Source organism: Torulaspora delbrueckii, chromosome 6, assembly GCF_000243375.1.
Source record: "Torulaspora delbrueckii CBS 1146 chromosome 6, complete genome".
NCBI lineage: Eukaryota > Fungi > Ascomycota > Saccharomycetes > Saccharomycetales > Saccharomycetaceae > Torulaspora > Torulaspora delbrueckii.
Genome location: NC_016506.1, coordinates 618541 through 641627, shown reverse-complemented (window position 1 = coordinate 641627; position 23087 = coordinate 618541). Strand labels below are relative to the sequence as shown.

Below are 23087 nucleotides of genomic sequence, written 5' to 3'. Positions count from 1 at the left end.
CATCCACGAGTGCCGAAGCCGATGGGGGTAAGCACTTCCAATTACAAACCACGATAAAATCTCTCGCAAATGCCTCCATTGAGTCCCATAGTCATGGCTTATGTGTCAAGAATTTTAATTAAATGTTTCTTCGAGGCTTTTTCAAATAGAATCGTAAATTTACAAAACAATGGTAAATTTGAGTTTGAAGTTTATGTGTTAGCACTTTAAAAAAAAGTCGATGATATTTGCCTTGAATGCAACTTAGAAACAAAATAATTATACATTTACACATTTACACGTTATGAGTACTCGGGGCATAGTTTTCAGTAAGTGCTCCTGTTCCTACCGCTGGATTTTAGCAGCGTCTTGAAACCATTGCACAATTGGATCACAGTTGGGTAGTTATAATTGACGAGGAAAAAGCCTGTATGCGTCAGTTTAACATTCCAAGTGTAAAGTTTGCTTTGTGCATTAAGTTTGAACATCAAATAGAACCAACCAGGGTTACTGTAGTTGAAGCAGAAATAATAGACAGATCTGTTTGGATTGACTTTTGAATAATCCTCAATGAATTTAATCACCTCCTTTTTGTTACCACGTTTGAACTTTTCATTTGACGTGATTTCATTCAAGAGTCTCACTTTGTTTTGTAGATATTCGACGATAATTTGATCCAAATCGTGATACCTTTGATTTTCAACGACCAATACTCTACCTAAAGCTAGCGGGTTTTCCTTGTCGAGTTCTTGTATATCAATGTGCTGAAATAAATCTTTGTCAAGCTTCCATGTGATGACTAGGTGGTCATCACCGCGACTAGACTGTCTTATCACGAAGTCACCACGTTCTTTACTTCTTAGATAGTCTTCTGCCTGTTTACCATTGAATGGAACGTAGTAAGGATGATTAATGACACGATGAGTTCTCTTTGCACGGGCCTCTGCCATGGTAATTTTCTTCTCTTCTTCGGAGTCTTCTAGCTCTTGCTTCAAATCCCAGATCGAAGGGTCTTTGCTGTAATTAACTGGAACATATTGATGTTTGACGTCCTGTTCCAGTAAAGATACTTCCGCAGTGATATTCTCGTAGTCAATGAAGACCACTTTAGAAGGGTAAGTCTTGCCTATCTCATAAATGTCACCAGGAGGTCTCTTGTATTGGGCTCCTGCGTGACGTTGCGCGTTAACGATACATTCCACTAATGAGTTCGTGACACACATTATGTCGTTATGCCTAAATCTCTCGACTCTCACCGGAACAATAGCACCCTTGAAGAAAGTCTTTTCGTTCTCACCTGTTAAACTTTGGAAAATCTCTTCACCATGTAGAGGATGGAAATCGTTTCTTAACTCTTCAAATCCATCTAGTAGTTCTAAAACGATGGTGTTTAGATTATTCAGCTTTCTCTGTCCCGTGTTTTTCTCCAGCTCTTCAGCATAGGACTCTAGGTTCAGCGATTCCAATTTCGATCTACGCTCAGGATCTTCACGTAATATCTCAATAAACTCACTCATCGTACCTTGCTCTTCCTTTTCAGCGATCGCATCAGGGTCGTACTCAAGAGCATCTGCAGCAACCTTAGTAGCCAGATGATAGTCCTCTGGGTGGATTCTTGTACTATCAAGCTGATCGTGCTCAAGGTCCTCGTATTTCTGTCTCTTCTCGTTCCAAGAAATGTACAGAAAACCAGCTGAGTTCATGAAAATTGTCTTGTGCAGAATATTGTGAGTAATGAGTTGCTGACGTGCTAATAATGGTTCGTTCAGTCTCTGTAAGGATTCTAGGAAATCAATTGCTTTACGCTTACCAAATCCTGAGATGTACTTCAAGACGCTTGCATAGTAGGAACTATCCGTAGCCTTGTTAACCTCGACACCGACTAAATTGACAATATCAACGAAAGCGGTTTCTAGCGCTTTGAGAAGCTTTTCACGAGGGAGTAGCGATTGATGAGGGTGAATTGCCAAGGATCCCAGCTCTTCAGTTGATAGATTACCATACTCGTTTAGTGGAGAATGCATGTAACGGCCAAGTGCAATACAGTATTTCACAAGTGGTGGCTTGTTAGGAAATTCTTGGGCGGCACGTTCAGAATTCTGGTAACGAACGGCTACTTCATCCTCAATATAGAGAATTGGAATCGTATGGCCTCTGCTATCGACTACTTGCTTCTTGTGAATGACTTCCTGAAGTCTCTTATAGAACTTTTGAGATTTTGGATTTGGACCGTTGATACCAATGGCGTTAGGTTGACAGTTCTGAATGATATCATCTAAGGTTTCTTCAAACTTTTCTGGGTTCGATCTGTCGAACGGATTGTCAACAATTTTGTAGTCCCTGACGTACTCTCCCTTACGGTTCAAGAAGACAGCAATAATAGCGTCTGCTCCGAATCTACCCTGACCACAGGTTAAAGTCAAGACCTTTGGGATCTTTGGATCCTTTGGATTAGGAACGTAAGGAGCTTGATCTAGTTTAGTCATAAACTTATGACGAATTGTCTTAGCAACCAACTTTTCACAAGTTTTGGATAAGTCGTCCTTGATTTCACGGGAGATATCGGAAAAGATCTTTTCCATGGCCTGGTCAAAGGCAGCCTTACGGAAGTTGTTCCATTCTGTTGCCAGCTGAGATGTATTCGTTGTCTCCAAAGCTATTTGGAACATGTGGTCAATGTACTGAGCCTGAGAAGACATGTGAATTCTAACGGTCATGAGATTCAGCGATTCAGCCTCCAACATACGCAGAAAGACATCTGGATCCCTTCTGAAGTGTTGAGGCGTTCTCTTGATAGCATACTTGATGTCTTCATAAATCGAACCTCTTTGGATCTCTCTTTTACCTTTGGAGGTCAATATCACATCTGCCAAGTAGTACTTGTAGAAGTCAGATCTTACTTTTTCTCTGACCTTCGTGTTCTTGGAAATTTCGAGCGCGTAGTACTTCTTGACAGTGTCGAGAGCCAATTTAGTGTTCGAGGTAAACACTTGAAGATCCGCACTGTTTGCGCTTAAAATCGATTCAATTACCTCTTGAGGTCTCAAAGTTGGGTGGTCCACTGGGACATTAATTTGGTGTTGTGAGTTAATATTCTCACCGACATGCTGCGCCGTAATACCTATATCACCAACCGCTTGGTACAGGGCGCTCGATTTGAACTTTTCGTAACTGGAATTTTTCAAATGTTTCTTCCCCGAGTTTCTAGACAGAAGGTCGTTTATCTCTTGGGCGTATGTGAACTCCAAATAGCTGTAAACGTCCTGTAAAGAATTCAATTCTGCAGTGGAACCAGTGCTCTGATTTTTGAAATATTCGTCCACGATAGGGTCAGTGACATTTAATTCCTGATAAAATTTCTTCACGTAATCTCTCTTGTAAATAATACTGTGAAATTCAATGTCCAAGCTCACAATTTCCCACAAATCGTCTTCAGTCAAGACGAAGCCATCTTTCTCCCTTGAAGAAATGTAGTTACGACGATATGCATAAATGAAAGGTACCTCCAAGTTTTCCTGCGAGATGAATTTGATTGCGTTACCGATGCATTCTTTAAATTCTGTGAGGTCATAAGCTGGATCAAAGTTTTTGTCAACAGAAATCTTGTCAGTAATCCAATTCTTTTCCAATTCTTGGTCTTCTGAAGTGAGTGAATTGTAATTAGTCAGCCCTGCTCTAAGTTCTTGGTATCTTTCCGGTATATCAGCTCTCCTAATAACCATATCCTCGTCGGTCATCAAATTTCTCTTCAAATCTTGCAAATCGTAAATATCTTGCAGAGTAATTTTCTTTTTGGTAGCCTTTGATGCACCAAGTTCAAGATCGTCTGCATCCTCACCTTCCTCATTAGCGGCAGCTTCTTCCGTAAACCCTTGTTCAAGCTCTTCGTTCTCAATCTCCAAAGCCCAGTCGTAATCATGTGCATCACCGAAAATATCATACATTTCATCAATCTTATCCGAAGAAAGACCTGTAATATGCACTGGTTGTTTCATCCTATGATCTCGTAGGGCCTTTCTCTCTTTGATTCTCTGTTGTCTCGTCTCTTCATCCTCATCTGAAAATTCGTCATCCTCGATGAAATCATCAAGTTCATCCATCACAGCACCTTTACTACCTCTACGGTTTTCTTCGTCATCTGGCACTTCATTCTCATGGTGGTGATCGCGAGAACCTCTATCACGACTTGTAGCTTCGTCTTCATCTTCTTCCTCATCAGAAAAGAAATCTTCTAGTTTCGAACCGGAGTCTGCGCCAGCTGGGGTTCCCTTCCTGGATTCCTCATCCTGTAGCTCTTCCTCACCACCTGCCCTCTTTAACCTTTTTAGCTTACCTCCCGAGGGAGCCGAGGAAGTAGTACGTTTGACACCCGCATTTTCCATTAGCAGATCCAAGTCATCCTCAGAAAGCCTGTCATCTTCCTCCTCTTCTCTAGCTCTTCTCTTATGCTTTCTTCTCTTCTTCGAAGCAGTCCCTTCAATGGCATTCTCTTCTTCATCATCAACAATGAACCCTTCCTTAATCTTCTTGGCTTCTTCCTCGTCATCCTCCAAGTCCTCATCATCATCTGAAGAGTCAAAAACGTCCTCTCCTTCTTCCTCATCACTGGGCCCTTTATCATCCATATCTCCATTAGCTATAGGATCCTCTTCCTTCCTAACAATCTCCTCCCTGACTCCATCTTCAGGGTTGGACATTTTAAAGTGCTAAAATGGTCTTCTAGAGGCCAATTATAAGCAGAATGGACTATTTTATTGGTTATACTAACACTGGTGAGTGTTGATCTTTTAGGTGTTTGACGACTTTTTTTCAGAGAACCCCGTCGAGGGCGATACGCATAAGCTCTGATAGTTGAAGGAGACGGTTTAGTCTGGCCTTTTACTATATTTATTTATCGTAATATTACATGGTAGAACCGATTATTGGAACTTCTCGGCAGGCATTAAATTGGAGTCCATGTTGCCTGCTTGTTCCTGCAATTTTGAACTCTCAAGGATGTTTTTTTCAATTTTTCTTTCATCCTCTTTGGCCTGCTCTGTACAACAACACGATGGTTCGACGGGTTGCTCAACCTTGGAGCAGCACCCTGTGCCTCCTCCCGTCTTGTCCTGAATCTGAGTGCTTTGATCGTTTAGACTCGCGGTCGCATCTTCATCATTGGCGGACCATTCGTGTCTGCCGCACTGACAGGCACCTGCCCCCGGGCACGTTGTGGTCTTTTTAATTTCTCTCTGAATATCCCATCTCTTCAGCATGCAAATTTTGCATCTATTGAAGAAGACTTCTGCGAGCGCCAGACCTGTAATGACGGCAAAGACATAGGTTAGAACAAATGACATTGCTGCAAGCATCAACATGTAAATGATCATAGTAGAGGTAAATGTTAGCAAAGCTCTGATGAAATCGTGGAACAAATCGATTAGTGAGGGACTGAAAACATCAAACATGAAATTTGGTATTTTGGGCAAAGTGGACATCTCAAGAATCTCATCACCATAGTAATCCTTACCATCGGAACTCTTTCCATTATTGGTGTTTCTCTCAACTTGCAAAGTACTGTACTTGTTAGTCTTATTCCACCTCTTAAACCAGTGCACTTCCAAGCACCAACTAACGAACAATAAAAATTTGTACGCAAAAGCTGCAACCACAATCAATAAAAATATACCGAAAGCTTTTCCCTCAGAATCAGCTACTAAATGTTGGAACAGCACAGGATAGTGTTTGTAAGTTGGTGTCAGATAATAATTCATTCCCATGTCCATCGAACTATCAGAGCTATTGCCTGTATCCATCCCAGACATACCCGACATTCCACCAGAACTACTAGCTGTCGCGGTGGGCATCGACATGGTCATCGACATCGACATCGACATCGAACCCGACATCGAGCTCGACGACATAGTCATACTTGACATATCCATAGAACTCATATCCATCGTGATCCCTGCTAGGAAACTTTCAATTCCTTTCAGCGATCTCAAACTTAATCTCCACTGCTAATAAATACATCACTCATTTATAAGTCAATTGCTCGCTGAATCGATCCACCCAGATTTGATATTTCTCTATTTGCTCAAAATTCTCGAGCCTTACGAGATTGTGGCCCGTAACGCTTGGTGGTCACGAGATGAGATGAGAGCTTCAATCAGTAATTGAGCACTATGGAATGCTCATCTGAAGGGTGGTCTGCTCGCCAAGGTAGTTCGTCTCTGATCGGTAGCATGGGGTCTGTCCCTGGCAGCTGAGTCTCTCGCGAGCGGGGGGACACGGCTGGCATTAGTCTTCATCTTAGTTGGTGGAGGAGAAGTAGCTACGACACGAGTCGCTCCACCTCCTAGGGACATCCTGTGTCTTCTCTGCATTGCAATGTCCGTTGGTTGGAAGTCTGTCGTGGATGCTATACTGTTTCTTATGGTGTGCAGTATGGATTTGCGTCGTAATTTATCGTGATTCTTGGTTCTCAGCTTATTCACGTTGCCCTGGGTTGGTCTAAAAACGTCGATTGAGGGATTCGAGATGAATGAGGCTTCGCTGTTGGCTCCATCTTCGTCAAATTCTTCCTCAGTGTCCTGACGCGGTACAGCGGTTTGCCTCCTTGGGTTGAACCTCTTGACTTGATTTGCAGGAAATACGGGTTGTACAAAGTTCGAATTCCTGGGAGTTTCCTCACCTTGATTCTTGATTTCGTTTAATTGCTCAATAAGCTGTTGTTTCTCAGCCGCTAATGACTCCAATCGGCTCGCAACCGCCAACTCACCGGCTATATCGTGAGATACTGAGGGAAAGTCCACGCACCACGAGTTACACATGAGTCCATAAAGCAAAGCTCCCAGGGACTCATTGAAATCAACCAAACTCTCATGAATGAAGTTCAACTGCGTAAAGTTCGCGTCAAGTGTAATGATCGAATCACTAAGTTCTCGTATCTGGGGCAAGATATACTCTCTAACCAAATTCTCCTCTTCTTCTTTAACACCAGTATTGGTTCCCGTCCTGTTGGTACCTCCTAAGGTTGCACTCTCATTGATCCCACTGAGCGATGATCTTCGCGATCCGGGATTGCTGGTAATTGAGAGTCTATATTCTGTAGCAGATCTCTTTGCAGCCGTCTTGGGCTTCTCTTGGCTCATTTGCGTGTTTAAAGAATCGAATAAGGTATCTTGGGCGTGTAAAATCGTTTGTTTACCTTTTATCTACCTAGTAGTTGTTCATTCCCCATAAGAACGCTTAGCGATAACATATCGTTTTCTATGACCGTAGTTAGTAAGAATTATGAATTAAGTATTTACAAGTCATCAGAGCCGTAAAGTCTCTTGTTCACATGAACTTTTGGGCATGCTTCAATTTCTCTTTCTTCAATTGAGCCTGAGAGATGGCGCCACCACGTCTGAACTTCCTTAGAGCGATCAGTAAGAAGATGGAACTTAAAAACGATAAACCGTACCAGGTAATCAAGTATTGCAAATGGTTGTTCTTTAGGTCAATCTTGGGTTTCTTACCGATTGGTACACCTGCCTTGGCCAGTTGCCATTCACCTAATTCCACTTGGGCAGTAGACGGCAGTTGCTGAGTATCTGGAGAAGTCTCGTTCGCCTCTCCCTTGGACCAGAATTTCCATTTAGATGGTTTGGAGTTATTCTGCTGTGCGATCGTGCTGCTGTCCTGATCCCAACGATGATCCTTGAGGTCGTAAAGTGCTTGCAAATGGATGAGAGGACAACCCGAGATAGCAGTCATCTCAACAAGGTCTGGAACTTGCCATAGTCTGGAGGACTTGTCCTTCTTTTCCCATTGAAACGACCCACGCTCTCTTGGAACTCTGACAAGGCACACTATTTCAACATTATCGCCCTGGGGCAAGGAGAGATGCCTTAGTGTCCTCGAATCAGGTGCTACTTTCTCTTCACTGACCCAACCCCTCTCAATCAACAATTTCTGCCCAGTATCCTTTCTGACAAAAGGTGTGAATAACATGTAGCCCTTCTGGCCGTTCCTTACTCGAGGACCTACAAACATCTCTTCGTCATGTAGGAAACGACCTTTCAAAGTAACTCTACGATATTCCCAGTTTTCGCACATCTCAGGAGTAAAGCTCTTTGGCAACGGAACGGGTTTATAGGCTAACCTACTCTCGCAACTTGCTATCAGTTTAGTCTTCCATTCCAGTCTACGAACCTGCCAGGTACCTAAATAAAACGAAATAGCTGGCATCGCAAACATAAGCCCCAGCACAATTTTACGGCTGTATCCTTTACCTCTTGCCTCTTCCTCATCTGGCGTCCTACTGGATCTTATAGGCTTCCAATCGACTGTCGATGTCTTGACGGTTCTCCTTGGAATGAAACGAACTCTCGGAAGTCCCCAGCTCTGATCAGCCACTCTCTTGAATGCTCCTCCACGTATTAGAGTCATATTGAATGGCTTAAACACTAGAGATTGTCATCTACTCCTTAGAACCTCTCCAATGATGACTATCTTTATATAGTCAAGTTGAAAGATAATAAACATAAAAATCACGTGAAGTTTCCTATATCTACTTAAAGAGTGTCAGGACGAAGCATATCGCCCACCACTTGGTCATATATATGTTCATACAATAACTTAAAACCAGCAGAACTTTGTATTGTTGTCCCAAATTGTATCCTCCATACTAAAGCCATTCGGAGGTCTGACAGCACTCAAAGAACCGTTCTCAGCGAACACTTTAGATCCATCTTCCATCTTTGTAAGAATTGAGTACAACTCGGGCAACTTCTTGATTGGAATTTCTTCATCCCAGAAGATTAGGTTCTTAAGGCCACACTTTTTGGCTTCTGATAGAGCTTGGGCGATTAGTTTTTTGAGAGTCGATGAGTAATGTTGACCATCCATCTCTTCCTTAACGAAAACTTTCACAATGACCAATGCATCGGCGTTCCAGTGGTGATGCCATATGATGTGGTTGTCGTCCTTAAGGGCAAATCCAAATTTTAAATTATTCTGATGTCTGTTAGTCTTTTCCATCAGGAATATATCACGAATCTCAAACCATTTATAGATGTCAATATCAGAAGCTACTGTGAATACAAATTTTTCAGGGTATTGCTTATGCAGCGCCATTAGCTGAGAGTCAAACTTTTTCTGTTGAAGAGCAACTAGGTCCTTGTAATCATCAAATCCTAAAGATCTGCCTTCCTCCAACACTTCTTGTCCCCAGAAGCGATCAAAGAACTCATCTAAGTCCTTGACAATATGCAAAGGGACATGTAGTGAGTAATACCCCGATTTGGAATAGTACTCTCCAACTTCGCTGTAAAGGGTCAACACGGTGTATCTTACAAACTCTGGAGCATCGGGAGCTTTGCTTAGCTTATCAAAATGCTTATTGAGTTCACCAATCATAGTTCTTGCATAGCCCTTGCCTCGATGATCGTGGGGAGTATACACTCCGCCAATGCAAACCGTTAAAACAGGCACTATCTTGCCATTTGATTCGGGATATATAGCATAGCCAAGCCGACATAACGCTTCACAACTAGAAACTATTTGACTAGTCTTGCTACTTTCTTCAAGGTTCTTATCCTTAAGAACAAAATATTTCAAACCAAAGAGTTCGTGACCCACAGGAAACTTCTCCTTCATCTCAGAAGATTGCCCCTTGGTAGCTATGGAAGACTCTCCCAATAGTTTTTCCCTTTGGCTGTATTCCTCCAAGGTTTGCAGCCCTTTCCAGGTTTTACCATTCTCCAAATGCGTATAGCGAACTACTTCGGGATCAGTGTTCTCTTCAAAGCTGAGATTTGCAGGCACAGGAACTGTCATTCTCCAATTCTGGATTTCTCAATTAAGCTACCATAATTTCTGAACTTGATAACTGAGCTCTACTTTTATACTTGCACAAAGTTTTCTCAGCGGAAACTTAAGTTAAAATCAAGAAACTGAAGGACTTCCACTTACTACAAGTGCTAGCGAATTAAACGATAACCAACGGATATAGCGAGGCTGAGTGTTCGGGTAATAAGTAAAGTTTACAAAACTTCTTTCCTATATATGTTGATGTCTTTGATAAGCGTCAGTCCAGTTGCGGGAGTCGAACCCCATTCCGATGCTGCCATGTTCGTCTGTCGTTGATGTCGAAACTTCAGATTGACGGTCAACATTTTGAGCAATTCTCGAAGCATCACTGTGCACAATTTCCAGGTTTCGTGGCGCGAATGGAAAGACTGATAGAGTTCTTTGGCCAGCAACATCGGTTTTCCCTTAGAACGCTGTACTAGCTCACGAAGTTTAGCGGTTTCAATCGTAAGACCGTGAAGTTTGAGAAATGCATCCACTTGTGAATAAATTTGGCGATTGACAATCTCTTCATCGGTCATAGGACTTTTGACCATAACTGAGAGCTTGGCTCTTGTCTTGGAATGTATTGATATTCTTTCGCGGAAAAAGCATAAATAGTGGTCAATTGTCAGTTCTTGTAGAAGCGTAGTATTGATGGCACTGTCTCTGTCAGCAAAAGTATATCGTCCATCTGCGATTTGATTTCTTAGTCTCTTGTGCTTCTTCATAAAGGAGCTGTTTAGGATGTCGGAGTCACCACTCTGAACATTAGCGACTATTTGATCCATAAGATCGGCAGGGCCTGAATCTTTTCGCAGCTTGTCCAAATTACCTTTGGACTGTAAGTTCAAAAAGTCCTTCAGGTACTTGTTTCGAAATGTATCCTCGGTCATTGGGGTTAGAACCTCTCTTTCTAGGTAGAGCAAATACTCATTGATTTTTTCTTCTAGTGCTAGCGGCTCTAAGGTTGACATTATGCTGATATGGAGTCCGACAGCATTGCGCAAAAGTCGAAGTCCTCCCATGACTACATATCCAATCTGCCTTTTATTCCGTAACTCTGGTTTAAGTGTGAAAGACATCATGTATGCGCTCAAAGCTGTCAGAGTATATGCCGTGCAGTCGTCACGGGGTCCAGTTTGGATATAATATACGGTACTGTTGGTCGGATCGTCCTTCCGACCAGGATACTCAACGTAAAAATTGGTTGCGGGATCAAGTAATTTGGTTGAACAATATTCAGGCTCTCGTTGGAAATCAGTTTGAGTTCCATGGAGATGGTTTGTGAGATTTCGATCTAGGCAAGCATTAATATCGTCTGCGTGCGATAAATCGCCTTGAATGAATAGTCTCAAAAATTTGCGATAATCTGCAAATGATGCAGCAAATGCTTTGAAAGTCTGTAGATCTATGCATTCGATAGCGTCAATTCTGTCTTGCAAACTCCACATATACTTCTCCATGACAACCAATAGGCCAATACTGGCAACATTAATGCTACTATTGTCTTCAGCTTTATCATAGTTACTCCGTACCGAAATTCTAGCTTTTCTAAACAGTTCTCTGGAGGGGAATGATTTTTCACTTTTGAGTCTTCTGATAATGCTACTGAGAGACTCAATCACTTTACCAAGCCTCTTCGAGTACCCTGAAATGACGAGCCCCAAACGTACGTCACCTCGACTCGATGGGTATATCTCAAAGGTAAACCCTAGTTTGAGAGATGGATACAAATCGGAGGCAAGTGTTAAATTAATAACTTGTGCTAATATTTCCAGATTCATTGTGTTTTCAGGACTTGGTTGAATCTCCCAACATGAGATTTCAAAGGATACGATTGCTTTGGACTGATGGGACGAAGCTGGACAGTCGGAGAGAACCCACATATCGTAATTTTCATTTTGGCTAACGAGCTGCGGTGTCCTAGTTCCTTCATCACTTTTAATAGCAAACCCAAGAGAGGCTTGCTGAGATTTGGTCGAAGAATAATACAGTTTTCTCATCAGGCTAGGAAAATTCTCTGCCCAGCTTGGTTTGAACTCATTTTTAGGCGGAATTGAAAATTTGTAGTCATTTAAGATGTTTGCGTGAGGCTTTCTCAGGCTCAACTTACAAGTGAAGTATGCAAAGTCATAAAACGGGTCTGTCCCTGCTATCTTTCCCTGCGTAGCGGTAGTTGAGAGAGAACAATCCTCAAGACAGCCAAGCAGTATCAGCCGCATGTTGGAATGATTCATGAATTCCTTGAGAAAGCTCTGGAACTTAATTGCCTGACCAATCCACCACTTTTGACTTTCTTCATTTTCACTAAAGAGGCCCTGAGTGGATTGCTCATTCAAAACCATAGGTGAACCCATAAAAATGCAGGAATTATCTAATCCATTGATGTCCTCCTGCAGCACTTCACACAAATTAGAACACTCAGTCATTGGGGAGTTCTCGGCGTTTGAATAAAGGAACCGTATCAAGTCAATACTAAACTGCTCGCTGAGGAAACGAGCCAACTGCACCGTATGTTCTCGGCTAAATTTGGGGACCAAATAGAATATTAGTGTCTGGGCAATCAGCTCTATATTATGCCATCCAGAATTTGTCAATGACAGCTCTAAAATTAGTCCTGTATTGTCTGTCGAGAATCTGGAGATGTAAGCATAACAATTTGTTATCCAGCCTTTCTCCACCAAGAAATGACAGAATGATCCTGCAGATTCGTCTCCAAAAAGCTCAAACCAAAATCGTTCAAAGATTAAGAAATCTTTCTTGGTAAATCTTGTAAATTTCTGCCAAACTGGGAACAGAAACCTCATAATAGGAAGCTTTCCCGAATCTACGCATATTGTGTTCCGCTCCAAACAACTGGGGAAGCAGTTATTCGCCGCTTTCGTATGTCCCCACCTAGTTTGGAGAATATTAAAACCGTCGTTTGGAGTCAAAGCTGCCTGTACCTTTTCATTTGCCTTGTGTGGCCGTAACTCTCCGAACTTGCTAATCGCTAATTTCGCTAGGCCATTCACCGATGAAGGCCCTCGCAGGCATATAGTCATCCTAGAGGGGGCATAATTTTCTCTAAAGTGATTCGATAGCAGATTTCTCAAAGTTGGTCCTTTCAAACGCAATGTATTTTTCAAACTGGACATATTCCCTGTTGCAAACCGACTGAATGGATGACTTTTATCACCCAGTAATCTTGTTGCATGGTACAGTATTTTGGTAACATTGGAGACATTACTGTCATGCTCATTCTGTATGGCGTAAATCTCCTTATTTATCAACGTATGGTCGAACAGTGGCTCGGAGAAGAAGGATGCAAAAATATCGATAGCTTTCTCAAAGCCAGCCTCTGGAGCCTGGTTGAAATCAGGCAGTTCGAAGTAAAATGTTGTCTGTTCACCAGTAGTGAAAGCATTATAAGAGCCATTATTTTTTGTAATCATATCATGGTAGCAGCCAGGACTAGGGTATTTCTTTGAACCGCCAGCTAGAAGCATATGCTCGCATAGGTGCGCTACTCCAGGAACATCATCGGAGTCGTTGTACGACCCTGCTGCCACAGTCAGTGAACAGGCACTAACGCTTTCTGTTGGGTCAGATATAAGCAATAATAGTATACCATTGGGCAATTGACACAGTTTATGGGTTCTGTTGCTATAGGAAAGTGGAGTGAAGAACGGAACATTGATATGTTTAACCTGGGACCACGACATCTTCTCCCAGAGAATGAGGTAGCGGCAGAACTGGCTGGATGACTAGATCTCTCATTCGTAGATATCGATGCATTAAACCCAGTCAATTTATAGACTGACCCAGTGAGGCTCTATTGACTCGACTACCTCATCTGGTCATTACAATCAAGCAATACCAAACAAAAAATAGTTTTGAAACAAACATCGATGATCTCAGAAGTGATCAAGACACAACCATAGTCATTGAGTTCTATATTGAACAGATGATGTCTGCCTCTATTGTACTGAATTGTTTGAATTAGTAAAAATATCTCCCGGGGGCGATTCGAACGCCCGATATCAAGATTACTTTAAAATTACAGTCTTGCGCCTTAAACCAACTTGGCCACCGAGAGGATTTCTGAGAATGTGAAGAGACAGTTAGGACATACCAAGGAAGGAATAAACTCTAATAATAAGCTAAAATCAAATACGAATTAGTCATGATGTAGTTAATTAATTGACAAATCAAGCACTATCAAGAGCAACCTTAGCAGTTTTAAATGACTCTCATAGTTCAGACTATGGTCATTTTTAAAGGCATGTGAAAGGTCTATTGAATTTGGTCTAACCAAGTCATAGAGACGTGAATTCATACAGATTAAGTATCAAGTAATAAATCCCATCCGTATTATTACACTTGATAGTGCCACATAGTGTCAATAGTAGTTATTTTAAAGAATATTTTCGTTCCTCACGATGGAAATCGTAGACGATCACTACTAGATACCGGTGCTGCCACCTCACTAATCTTCCTGAGACCGATGGCCAATCCGAACGCTCGATGCTGACCCTGAACCGTCTACTACGAACATCAACACACGGCCAACCAGCACCCAAATGCGAGTTCTCCCTAAATTCCCAGAGATCAAAAGTACATTAGTTTAACCATTGAAATTCACAAAATTCAGTAAAAATACAAAATTATGCCTGAACTCCAACCTCCATTAATCTTTCTTTTAATCAACGGATTAGGCCTAGTCGCGTTCCATATGCTTTGTCGAGAAACTTTTAACGAGGTACGTGCATCATTATAGGTATTACTGCAGGGATAATAATTGTTCACGTAATTAACGGTAGTGAATTCAGGATGAGAATGTTGGCATTACTAGTCTCACCAATAATTCTAACAGCGATGATTGAAGAGTCAGTAATATACACACAGCTGGCTGGTTATGATCATGCATCTTTAGTTATCGCTATCATAGGCAGTGTGACACAGGTGATATCACTATTGGCTGCAATTGTTTTAGCTTACCCACCAACCGTCTTACTACTGAACAGTACTGAAAGGAAGGAAGCAAGCGGCCAACACACACTTTAACTAGGACTGTGGGTGAGGGGAATGATCGTATCGATGCGCTACCATCCATATCATTAAGGTATATGAATCATCGAACCCAATAATTTAGGTTGATTTTTCCTAGAAAGAACACTGATCTTGAAATAAAACGGATACTAAGACGGCCATTTAAACGTTTGACGTTTAACTCACTTATGAATCAGAACAGAGATAGAAGAAGGAATGGTTTTATACGGAACTTTATAACATTCGTCTTCATTAGAAGCTGAAATGCGTGTACTACTGGGCGAAATTATTCTAGTAATAAAAGCATATCGTCATTAAATTAGCAAGATAATGATATTATTTATACATTGCTACCCATAGGACAAATAAAACGGTGAACCCCATGAATAATAAAAAGCAAACGTAGACCAAAAACCTTGGGGCTTGCTGTGACCGAGAAAGGATCATCGAGGCTTTATAACAATTTTTACAAGATCCACTTAAACTATGCAAAACCTCACTGAAATATTTAGGTTCGATCATTGTTATCTGCTGAGGATATTCGTATGGTTCATAGGGTGGTGCTGGGCTATTCCTCTTCTCATCGTCTGGCAATGGTAATTTATCCGCATATTTTTCATATAGTAACCAGCAGTGTTCAGATGGTAGCCCATTCTCTGCTCTCAAAATCGCTGCTTCTGATGTCATTGTGTTTGATGCATTTCTTTAAGGAAAGAGCCTAGATATATAATAGTCTGAAGTGAGGGTACATTTATATATGATTTAGATCGATATGAATAAGCAGAGAAGTTCAATTCGATTTCTCTTTAACCATGATGAGAAACGTTTAATCTTTTTGTTTAATCTTATTTGTATCTTTTGGCGATGTTTCTCTAATGACCTCGCAGGACAACTAAACCTTAAAAGAAAATTTTGAATATAGAATATTAATAACAAAAAAATGACTTACATACTTTTCATCTCACGAATTATTAGACTGTTAAAATAATCATAGTTGTCGAAATACAAATGATGACCAGCATTAGGTACAATGCAAACTTCACTTTTTTGGCCCGATTTCTTTAGATGCTCAGAGACCCGCTTGCCACCATTAAAATCCATCCAATCTCTCTCACCATAAAGCCATAGCCATTCCAAGTTTCCGTTCATAATTCCGCTATCATTTGTCTTGAACAACATGTCTTCGAGTGGAATCCTGGGGTCACCTCCACAACGCAGCGCAAAGCTCAACAGGTATTCTCCACATCCAGGTTTGTTGAAGATCGAATAACAGTACTTATGTAGAGCTTCAAACTGCTGTTCGCTTTTTCTGCTTTTGCTCCTCAGTAGCTTGCCAAACCTCTTGTATGACCAACCACTGGTCAATTTGGAACCGAGCCTTGAAGAAACTCTAACGAGCGAGAAAGGGGATATGTTCCGATCCCAAAGCTTCGAGTACCACCACGGTGGCTTGCGATTACCAATGGCTTTCGTGGTTGTAGATTCACAGATCCCCGCTGGCGAGCACATCACCAGTTTCTTGAAATGCGATGAATTCTTTGACGCATATAGAGCCATCAAGTATGCACCCAAAGAATGTGCCATAACGATATTATTTTCTGGATTCCGCAGCAGGTTCCTCTCAGCAAACCACCGGTTAAGCCGTTTGTGGAACCATTCGTGCACATCAGTAACTGTATCCTTTGGATACTGGAATGGAAATTTACAGCGGGAAGAGAACCCATATCCAGGAAGGTCTATAGCGTGAATACACCACTCGTTATTGAGTAAAGGTATATTTTCAAAATTCTTTAGGAAAAACCCCAGACCTGCACCATACCCATGAATAAAGACAAGATGTTTCAGACGATCCCGAGGTACTGAAGCATTCTTTGGCATTATGTAGAATTCGTTAATATAGTTTCCCTCGTCATCAACCTTGGTTCGAATAACTTCTGACCTCCTATGCAAATCTCCTTCGCCATAAAAAGGCAAAGTTGCCAACAAGTCTCTCTGAAACTTCTCATCCGTATGACGACAAAGGTCCCTGTAATCTCTAACAGAGTCTCCAAAGGATCGGGGAAACAAACTTGGCAATTTGACAATAATCTCTCTCAATGGAATAGCAGTTGGAGCAGCTGGAACATCGAGAGATACACTCTGGGCTTTCAAGGAGACCCTGTTTCTCAAGAGCGAGCCCACGATACCCTTCAAACTCTGTGTCACAAATCTCGTACTCATCTAGCTATCAAGTAAAGACACCCAATGTCCCTAGCAGTAGCTGGTAAACCATACAACAGACAGACTAAGATCGATGAGTCCTGGTCTTGTTTCACCGAGAGTTTGTAAGAAGTCTCCACGTTTTCTTATTTTTGCCCTGCGCGAATCAGGGCCTATCGGCTCGAAACTTTGACACATTTTCAAGGCACTATTGAACGTCGATCAATTGTAAGAAGATAGCTATCCAGATGAGGGAACTGACGGTGAGTAAGACACCGAATGTGAACGAGCAGATGTATATTTGAAATGCAAAGCAAAAGAACATGAACATGCCCGATTTAATGATCACGGCGAGGTTTTCTCTTAAATACTTGATATCGCTCTCAAGGGTAGCTGGATCGCGTTGAGCGGCTATTGATACCGCTAAACTGTCACCAAGATCTTGCGGGTCTGATTTGCGACTGTTATGGAATGCTTTTTGTATTATCATGTTTATAGTGACGATATCTCTGGATTGCAGTAGGGCGAGAGATTTGAAAGTCGCCTGTAATGCAATATTACACCGAATTAAGCATTCGTCAATTTCTCCCTGAAGATTTTCAGTTTCTTGGGGGACTGCGTATAACTTGTGCTTGAGCCTTTGCATAGAGTACATTTCGTGGGTCAGGTATCTAGAAGTGATCTTGGATAATGAAGAACCATAAAGAAACTGTGATTTTCTCGACAAACTAGCAATTTTGGACTGTACCAAAAAGTTCAACTTTGTCAATTCATTGGTTCTGTTTTTCACTGTAGTAAGAAAATTGCCGGAGTCATGGAGTTGCGTTGAGAGTACAACGATTTCTTCGATGGATTCAATGACGCCTACCACCGGTACAGCTTTCGAATCAACCTTTTCTCCGTCTCTAATTTTTGCCAATATTTCAATAAGTGCAATACTTTGATTATCTCCTTGGGCTGTCTCTAGTCGCTTCAGTAGCTTTTGTGTATTAAAATATAAATTACCATCGACCGTCACTGCTAGAATACTAGTGCATAGATTTAATGATAGTAAAAAGTAGCCAAAACTTATTAATTTCATGACTTGGACCTCAGCATTAACGAATAGCCAGCTAGCGATCTTGTATTGGCGACTATGATAATACTTTGTAATCATATCAACATCATTCTGTGAGGTCGATCACGGGCTGACACATGTAGAATCTGGACGCTTGTATCACCATTCCCAAACATCAATTAACACAAGCTCGTATGGCGCAGTGGTAGCGCAGCAGATTGCAAATCTGTTGGTCCTTAGTTCGAACCTGAGTGCGAGCTTTATTTTTTCAAAAGTTTAAAAAAATACTACAAAAGAATTCTATTTAATTTGATCATCGATCTCCGCATGGTGGGGAGTATTAATGCCCAACTTGGCACTCAAGACTGGGGACATCTCTCTCTTCCCAGATGAAACAGCGATCAAATTGCCCTCGCTATCGGGCATATTGGGCAAATCAGCGACCTTTGGTGGGTCATTGTAAGTCTCGCCCTCGACAGGATTAGCATCCTGAGCATGTTTCCACTTGAAAAACTTGGCTTTAAACGTTTCCCAAAATCCCATTATAGAATGATTTTCACTCAATCCTCGAGGGAAGATACACAATCCTACAAAAGAAGAGTTCTATGCCTTTTTATATTTAACAAAAATGTCGACAAGAGAGTAAGTAGCCTTATCATACAAAATGGACGGACCCATATCAACATTGACCAGCCTTTCATCTCCATTCAGGCTCTTATCATTGCCAAGTCGAGATTGTTCCCGATAAGGAAGAGCCGCATCTGAATGCAATGTGTCCGGGACGTCTAAGGTTAAACCGGACAAGTAACAATTGTCCGGTACGCCTAGGGGCATCCGGACAGTTCAGCTGTTTACGCGTTTACGCGTTTACGCGTCTTGGCGGTGCGACGCGTAAACGCGTAAACGCGTAAGCGAGGGTATTGTGTCAAGCGAAGAGCTCTCCTTCTAAAGACAGTAAATATGCGAAAAGTTTCGTTAGGCTCTTTAGGGTCTGCAAGGAGTCGCTATATGGGTTGTCTGCCGCTGTTGGTTTACTGGAAGAGGATACGAGAGACGCGTTAAGCTTTACGTGTTGCTGGTTCGCCGGTGAAAGTATATTAAGCTGGATTCTTTCAATAGGAAGGTTATTCTTTAAGAATTATTATTCTTGAAACAATCGACTGACTACTACGACAATGGCAAGTAACGACAGCTTAAGCAATAGTAGTAGCAATAGCAATATTAAGACAGATGTGTCAACAACAAAGACGGCGGCTTTGAAAAGGCCTAGTACTGTGACAGAAAAGGTCATCACACCTGTGGCTACCAAGAGCAGAAGAGCATTGACCGAGGTTTCAGTGAACAATCAAATTTCTACGTTTCCTGACTTAGATAGAGTACGAAGAGATAACAGCGACCTGACATTTGTGCCATTGAGGAAAAGACAGATTTATAGAGATCAAGAAAACATCGAGGAAGAAGAGCAGAGGCCAAAGAGACTTAAATCTGATGATAGTGAAGAATGTGCTTGGAGGGATTTGGATACAGATGAGAAGAGTGATATTTGCATGGTTGTCGAGTACACAAATGAGATTTTCTCTCATCTTTACAAGAGAGAAAAGGATACTACACCAACGCATAATTATCTTGTGGATACTCAATCAGCATATTATTTAAGGCCGTCGATGAGAGCGATTCTGATCGATTGGCTTGTCGAGGTTCATGAAAAATTTCAATGTTACCCAGAGACTTTATTCCTAACGATTAACTTGATGGATAGATTTCTGTCTAAGAATAAAGTGACACTGAGTAAATTGCAACTATTGGCTGTCACTTCCTTATTCATAGCGGCTAAATTTGAAGAAGTTAACTTACCAAAGTTGTCTGATTATGCATATATCACAGATGGTGCCGCTTCAAAGAACGACATTAAGAACGCCGAGATGTTTATGTTGACATCGCTTGAGTTTAACATCGGCTGGCCAAACCCTATGAACTTTCTAAGAAGGATTTCAAAGGCTGATCGTTACGACTTCCAAACTAGATCCATCGCCAAATTTCTTCTTGAGTTCATCATGTGTTGTCATAAGTTCGTCGATATAAAACCATCAGTAACAAGTGCGATGGCTATGTTTGTCGCAAAGAAAATAACAGAGAAAGATCAAACAAAACCTATATGGGATGAAACTTTCAAGCATTACAGTGGTGGTATTGATCCTTTAAACGATTCAGAGTTTCAGTCTAATTGTAAGAAGTTGATCAAAGAGATCGCTAACCCAACAACAAAATTAGATTCACTAGTATTGAAGTTTAAGAAACCAAGGTACGGGGCCATCTATTTCAAAGTGTCTCAATGGTGCAACAACCAAGTGGAAAACAATAAGCATTTAGATTCTCTATTCTCGCTGTAGCATAATAATTACTAGAACAAACAAAACCTAATTAATCACTAAAGCTTTACGATAGATGTTTTGAAAAATTACTGGTATTAAATTACATTAGTTAGAAAATTTGAAAATGAACGGGATATGATAATTACAAATTCATCAATTAAAATTGGAAGCAGGAAGAACTAGAGAGTCATTTCGATGTTTTTGTGGTGGTTTTTGGATTATGGCAGAACAATCTGCCTTACTCATGCAATGTCATTATATCATAACCATTTTTCCTTACTTTCAGAGCCCATTGGACAGATATAATGGAAGCCTTCATGAATCTTCTGGATTGGTATTTCCTATGAAATTCATCGTGCACTATGGGGCTCACCAAGTAGTCCATGAGCATGTGACACACTGGTGCCAGTTGGGCCTTAGTATAACCACCGCTATAATGAATCAAATTACCATCCCATTTCCCCTTACCCAACATCTTTCTGGACAAGAACATTGCTGCGGCAGCGCAAAGTGATGGGAGAATACCGATGAACCTGAAATCGACCAGCGAGATCTCTAAAAGGAACTTCGCAAGTGTTCGAGACTGTATATCGTAGTCGTCTGCTTTTGAAATTCTTCTTAAGAAGTTCATGGGATTTGGGTAGTTGAGGTTGAAACTTAGTGTCTTCAATATGAACTTCTCACCCTCTTTGATCTCCTCTTCTGTACATGCCCCATCTGTTTCTGACGCAAAGTGTTTTATACTGGGGGAATAAACTTCTTCATACTTGGATGCTATGAACAAGCACGAAGTTCCAACCAATTGAAGTTTGTCTAGTTGAACCAACTCTTTACAAAGAAACCGATCCATTGTATTGATGGCCAAGTATAATGTCTCTGGTAATAAACCGAATTTATTGTGGATCTTGACAAGCCAATTCACAAGGATATCTCTGTTTTGACGAATATTTCTATGCTTGTAGAGATCTTCTTCTCTAGGTAATGTGACGACTTCCAAATGGCTCAAATATTCAAAAATCTCGTTGACATATTCGCTTACCATGAATGGATCATTTGAGTCCTCAGCATCTAAATCTTCCCATTCGTATTCTTCTTCACCATCTCCACCACAAACTTTGAACTTCTTGGGTACATCTTGTTCTACTACAGTTGAAATTGGTCTCTTTTTCCCGGCGTCAAACGTCCTAGCAGATAACCTACTTGGTGGATGGTCTGTCTCCGAATTTGTTTCATTGCTACTGAGACTTGATTGAGATTGTGGTAATAAATTATCGTTATTCTTATCTCGCACTTCCTCTTCAATCGAAGGTAGAACTTTAGATGAAGGAACGAACGGATCCTGATTTTCCTTACCTTCGGGAGCCAACGATGAACTATTCCTACTCACAGACGTATTTGAACCCGACGAGGCACAATTGACATCATTTGCGTTCCCAGATTTCAATTTCTGAACAGAGACGAATGAATCCTTATTATATTGCAGAGTTCGACTATTATCTCTATTAGCCAAAGCGGCTTTCAAGCTTCTAATGGCGGATTGTTGTGAACCATTTTGCTGCGAAACTATAGTATTTGTAACATTGCCCAATACTGACCGCTGGGCATTCCTCAACATCCTAGCTGATCTATCATTTTGCGTATTCTCGGTGTTATCCGATGACGAAGACATTAACAGGCTACTGTACGATTACTGTGCTGTACTATATCAAAGGAAAACAGGCCTGTTTGTCGGGGAATACTCGGCTATTGGATTCTGGGATAACTTGCACTCTTCTAAAGAGATAGATTGGCTTTCAATACCTCGATTGTTGAACTTTCTAAAGAATATTCAAATAACACAAACAGTAGGTAGAGAAAAAATAATGATAGGATCAGGGTTTGTTTCTCTTTTCCCAGAATAGGTCAACTCTATAATTCTCTCCAAAACCAATTGATGGGTCTCAGTACTCAATTATTTTGAGGAACAGTGTGTATGTCAATGGCAAGCCCAAAACGCCCAGGAACAATTTTAAAATCTCTCACAGGTGAAGGAGGCCCACACACTAGCGATACAAAATCAAAATAGAATTAGCTTAGGGCATTTAGTCGAGCTACCAATTCTCTAGATTTTTACACAAAGAAGCCAAGAGTTTGACTGTTGACGTTTATACAGATCGGGTCGATTGTTTTGCTATTTCCCTTTTGGGGGCGTCGCTGCGTCGAGGCGATGTCCGATCAGGACAACGCAGATCCGCCATAACCCGATGCGGTGACAAAGAACAATACGTAAGTGTAATACCAACCATAAGTCCAATAGTGCTAACAATGTGGGCTCCCTGTACTAGTTTGCGCTCGCTATGAGGTCTTTCGAACGCCAGGTTAACATTCAAAGGAAGTGGGACTGGCCGTGATGTGATTTTAACTGCGCCTCGGTATATCGATTATGTTTTCCCCAGGAATTTTGAGAACTCATCCTTGTTAGCTCAGTTGGTAGAGCGTTCGGCTTTTAAGCATCGCTTAAACCAAGGATACCGAAATGTCAGGGGTTCGAGCCCCCTATGAGGAGTTCTCTATATTTTTTTTGACAAGTTATCACTTACTTAATAATACAAGAAATAGTTTAGTAGACTAGGGCTCGTAGTTCTAAGCCT

The 23087-nt window shown here is 41.3% G+C and overlaps 11 protein-coding genes and 3 non-coding genes across 14 annotated transcripts; 3 read left to right on the top strand and 11 right to left on the bottom strand.

The window, feature by feature from the left end:
• Positions 1–305: 305 nt before the first annotated feature.
• SPT6 (chromatin-remodeling histone chaperone SPT6) lies at positions 306–4676 on the bottom strand (the record flags this gene model as incomplete). The annotated part of the gene is made up of 1 exon (XM_003682319.1): positions 306–4676. The coding sequence occupies one exon, from the start codon at positions 4674–4676 to the stop codon at positions 306–308; it is 4371 nt and encodes a 1456-aa protein (XP_003682367.1).
• Positions 4677–4898: 222 nt separating this feature from the next.
• On the bottom strand, positions 4899–5918 carry CTR1 (high-affinity Cu transporter CTR1; the record flags this gene model as incomplete). The annotated part of the gene is made up of 1 exon (XM_003682318.1): positions 4899–5918. The coding sequence occupies one exon, from the start codon at positions 5916–5918 to the stop codon at positions 4899–4901; it is 1020 nt and encodes a 339-aa protein (XP_003682366.1).
• A 234-nt stretch (positions 5919–6152) lies between these two features.
• DAM1 (Dam1p) lies at positions 6153–7112 on the bottom strand (the record flags this gene model as incomplete). The annotated part of the gene is made up of 1 exon (XM_003682317.1): positions 6153–7112. One exon carries the CDS (start codon positions 7110–7112, stop codon positions 6153–6155), a length of 960 nt encoding a protein of 319 aa, XP_003682365.1.
• Positions 7113–7299: 187 nt separating this feature from the next.
• SHY1 (cytochrome oxidase assembly protein SHY1) lies at positions 7300–8394 on the bottom strand (the record flags this gene model as incomplete). Its single annotated transcript, XM_003682316.1, has 1 exon — positions 7300–8394. The coding sequence occupies one exon, from the start codon at positions 8392–8394 to the stop codon at positions 7300–7302; it is 1095 nt and encodes a 364-aa protein (XP_003682364.1).
• Positions 8395–8583: 189 nt separating this feature from the next.
• TDEL0F03410 (uncharacterized protein) lies at positions 8584–9783 on the bottom strand (the record flags this gene model as incomplete). Its single annotated transcript, XM_003682315.1, has 1 exon — positions 8584–9783. The coding sequence occupies one exon, from the start codon at positions 9781–9783 to the stop codon at positions 8584–8586; it is 1200 nt and encodes a 399-aa protein (XP_003682363.1).
• A 206-nt stretch (positions 9784–9989) lies between these two features.
• AXL1 (Axl1p) lies at positions 9990–13502 on the bottom strand (the record flags this gene model as incomplete). Its single annotated transcript, XM_003682314.1, has 1 exon — positions 9990–13502. One exon carries the CDS (start codon positions 13500–13502, stop codon positions 9990–9992), a length of 3513 nt encoding a protein of 1170 aa, XP_003682362.1.
• Positions 13503–13791: 289 nt separating this feature from the next.
• On the bottom strand, positions 13792–13876 carry TDEL0Ftrna4Y. Its single transcript is given in 2 exon segments — positions 13792–13828; positions 13837–13876. It is a non-coding gene; the product is annotated as a tRNA-Tyr (tRNA).
• Positions 13877–15774: 1898 nt separating this feature from the next.
• CLD1 (carboxylic ester hydrolase) lies at positions 15775–17049 on the bottom strand (the record flags this gene model as incomplete). The annotated part of the gene is made up of 1 exon (XM_003682313.1): positions 15775–17049. The coding sequence occupies one exon, from the start codon at positions 17047–17049 to the stop codon at positions 15775–15777; it is 1275 nt and encodes a 424-aa protein (XP_003682361.1).
• A 187-nt stretch (positions 17050–17236) lies between these two features.
• Positions 17237–18109, bottom strand: TDEL0F03380 (uncharacterized protein; the record flags this gene model as incomplete). The annotated part of the gene is made up of 1 exon (XM_003682312.1): positions 17237–18109. One exon carries the CDS (start codon positions 18107–18109, stop codon positions 17237–17239), a length of 873 nt encoding a protein of 290 aa, XP_003682360.1.
• Positions 18110–18273: 164 nt separating this feature from the next.
• On the top strand, positions 18274–18345 carry TDEL0Ftrna2C. The gene has a single exon. It is a non-coding gene; the product is annotated as a tRNA-Cys (tRNA).
• Positions 18346–18385: 40 nt separating this feature from the next.
• Positions 18386–18628, bottom strand: TDEL0F03370 (uncharacterized protein; the record flags this gene model as incomplete). The annotated part of the gene is made up of 1 exon (XM_003682311.1): positions 18386–18628. The coding sequence occupies one exon, from the start codon at positions 18626–18628 to the stop codon at positions 18386–18388; it is 243 nt and encodes an 80-aa protein (XP_003682359.1).
• Positions 18629–19260: 632 nt separating this feature from the next.
• Positions 19261–20475, top strand: TDEL0F03360 (cyclin family protein; the record flags this gene model as incomplete). The annotated part of the gene is made up of 1 exon (XM_003682310.1): positions 19261–20475. One exon carries the CDS (start codon positions 19261–19263, stop codon positions 20473–20475), a length of 1215 nt encoding a protein of 404 aa, XP_003682358.1.
• A 220-nt stretch (positions 20476–20695) lies between these two features.
• Positions 20696–22126, bottom strand: TDEL0F03350 (cyclin family protein; the record flags this gene model as incomplete). The annotated part of the gene is made up of 1 exon (XM_003682309.1): positions 20696–22126. One exon carries the CDS (start codon positions 22124–22126, stop codon positions 20696–20698), a length of 1431 nt encoding a protein of 476 aa, XP_003682357.1.
• Positions 22127–22908: 782 nt separating this feature from the next.
• TDEL0Ftrna1K lies at positions 22909–23002 on the top strand. The gene is given in 2 exon segments: positions 22909–22946; positions 22966–23002. It is a non-coding gene; the product is annotated as a tRNA-Lys (tRNA).
• Positions 23003–23087: the final 85 nt, after the last annotated feature.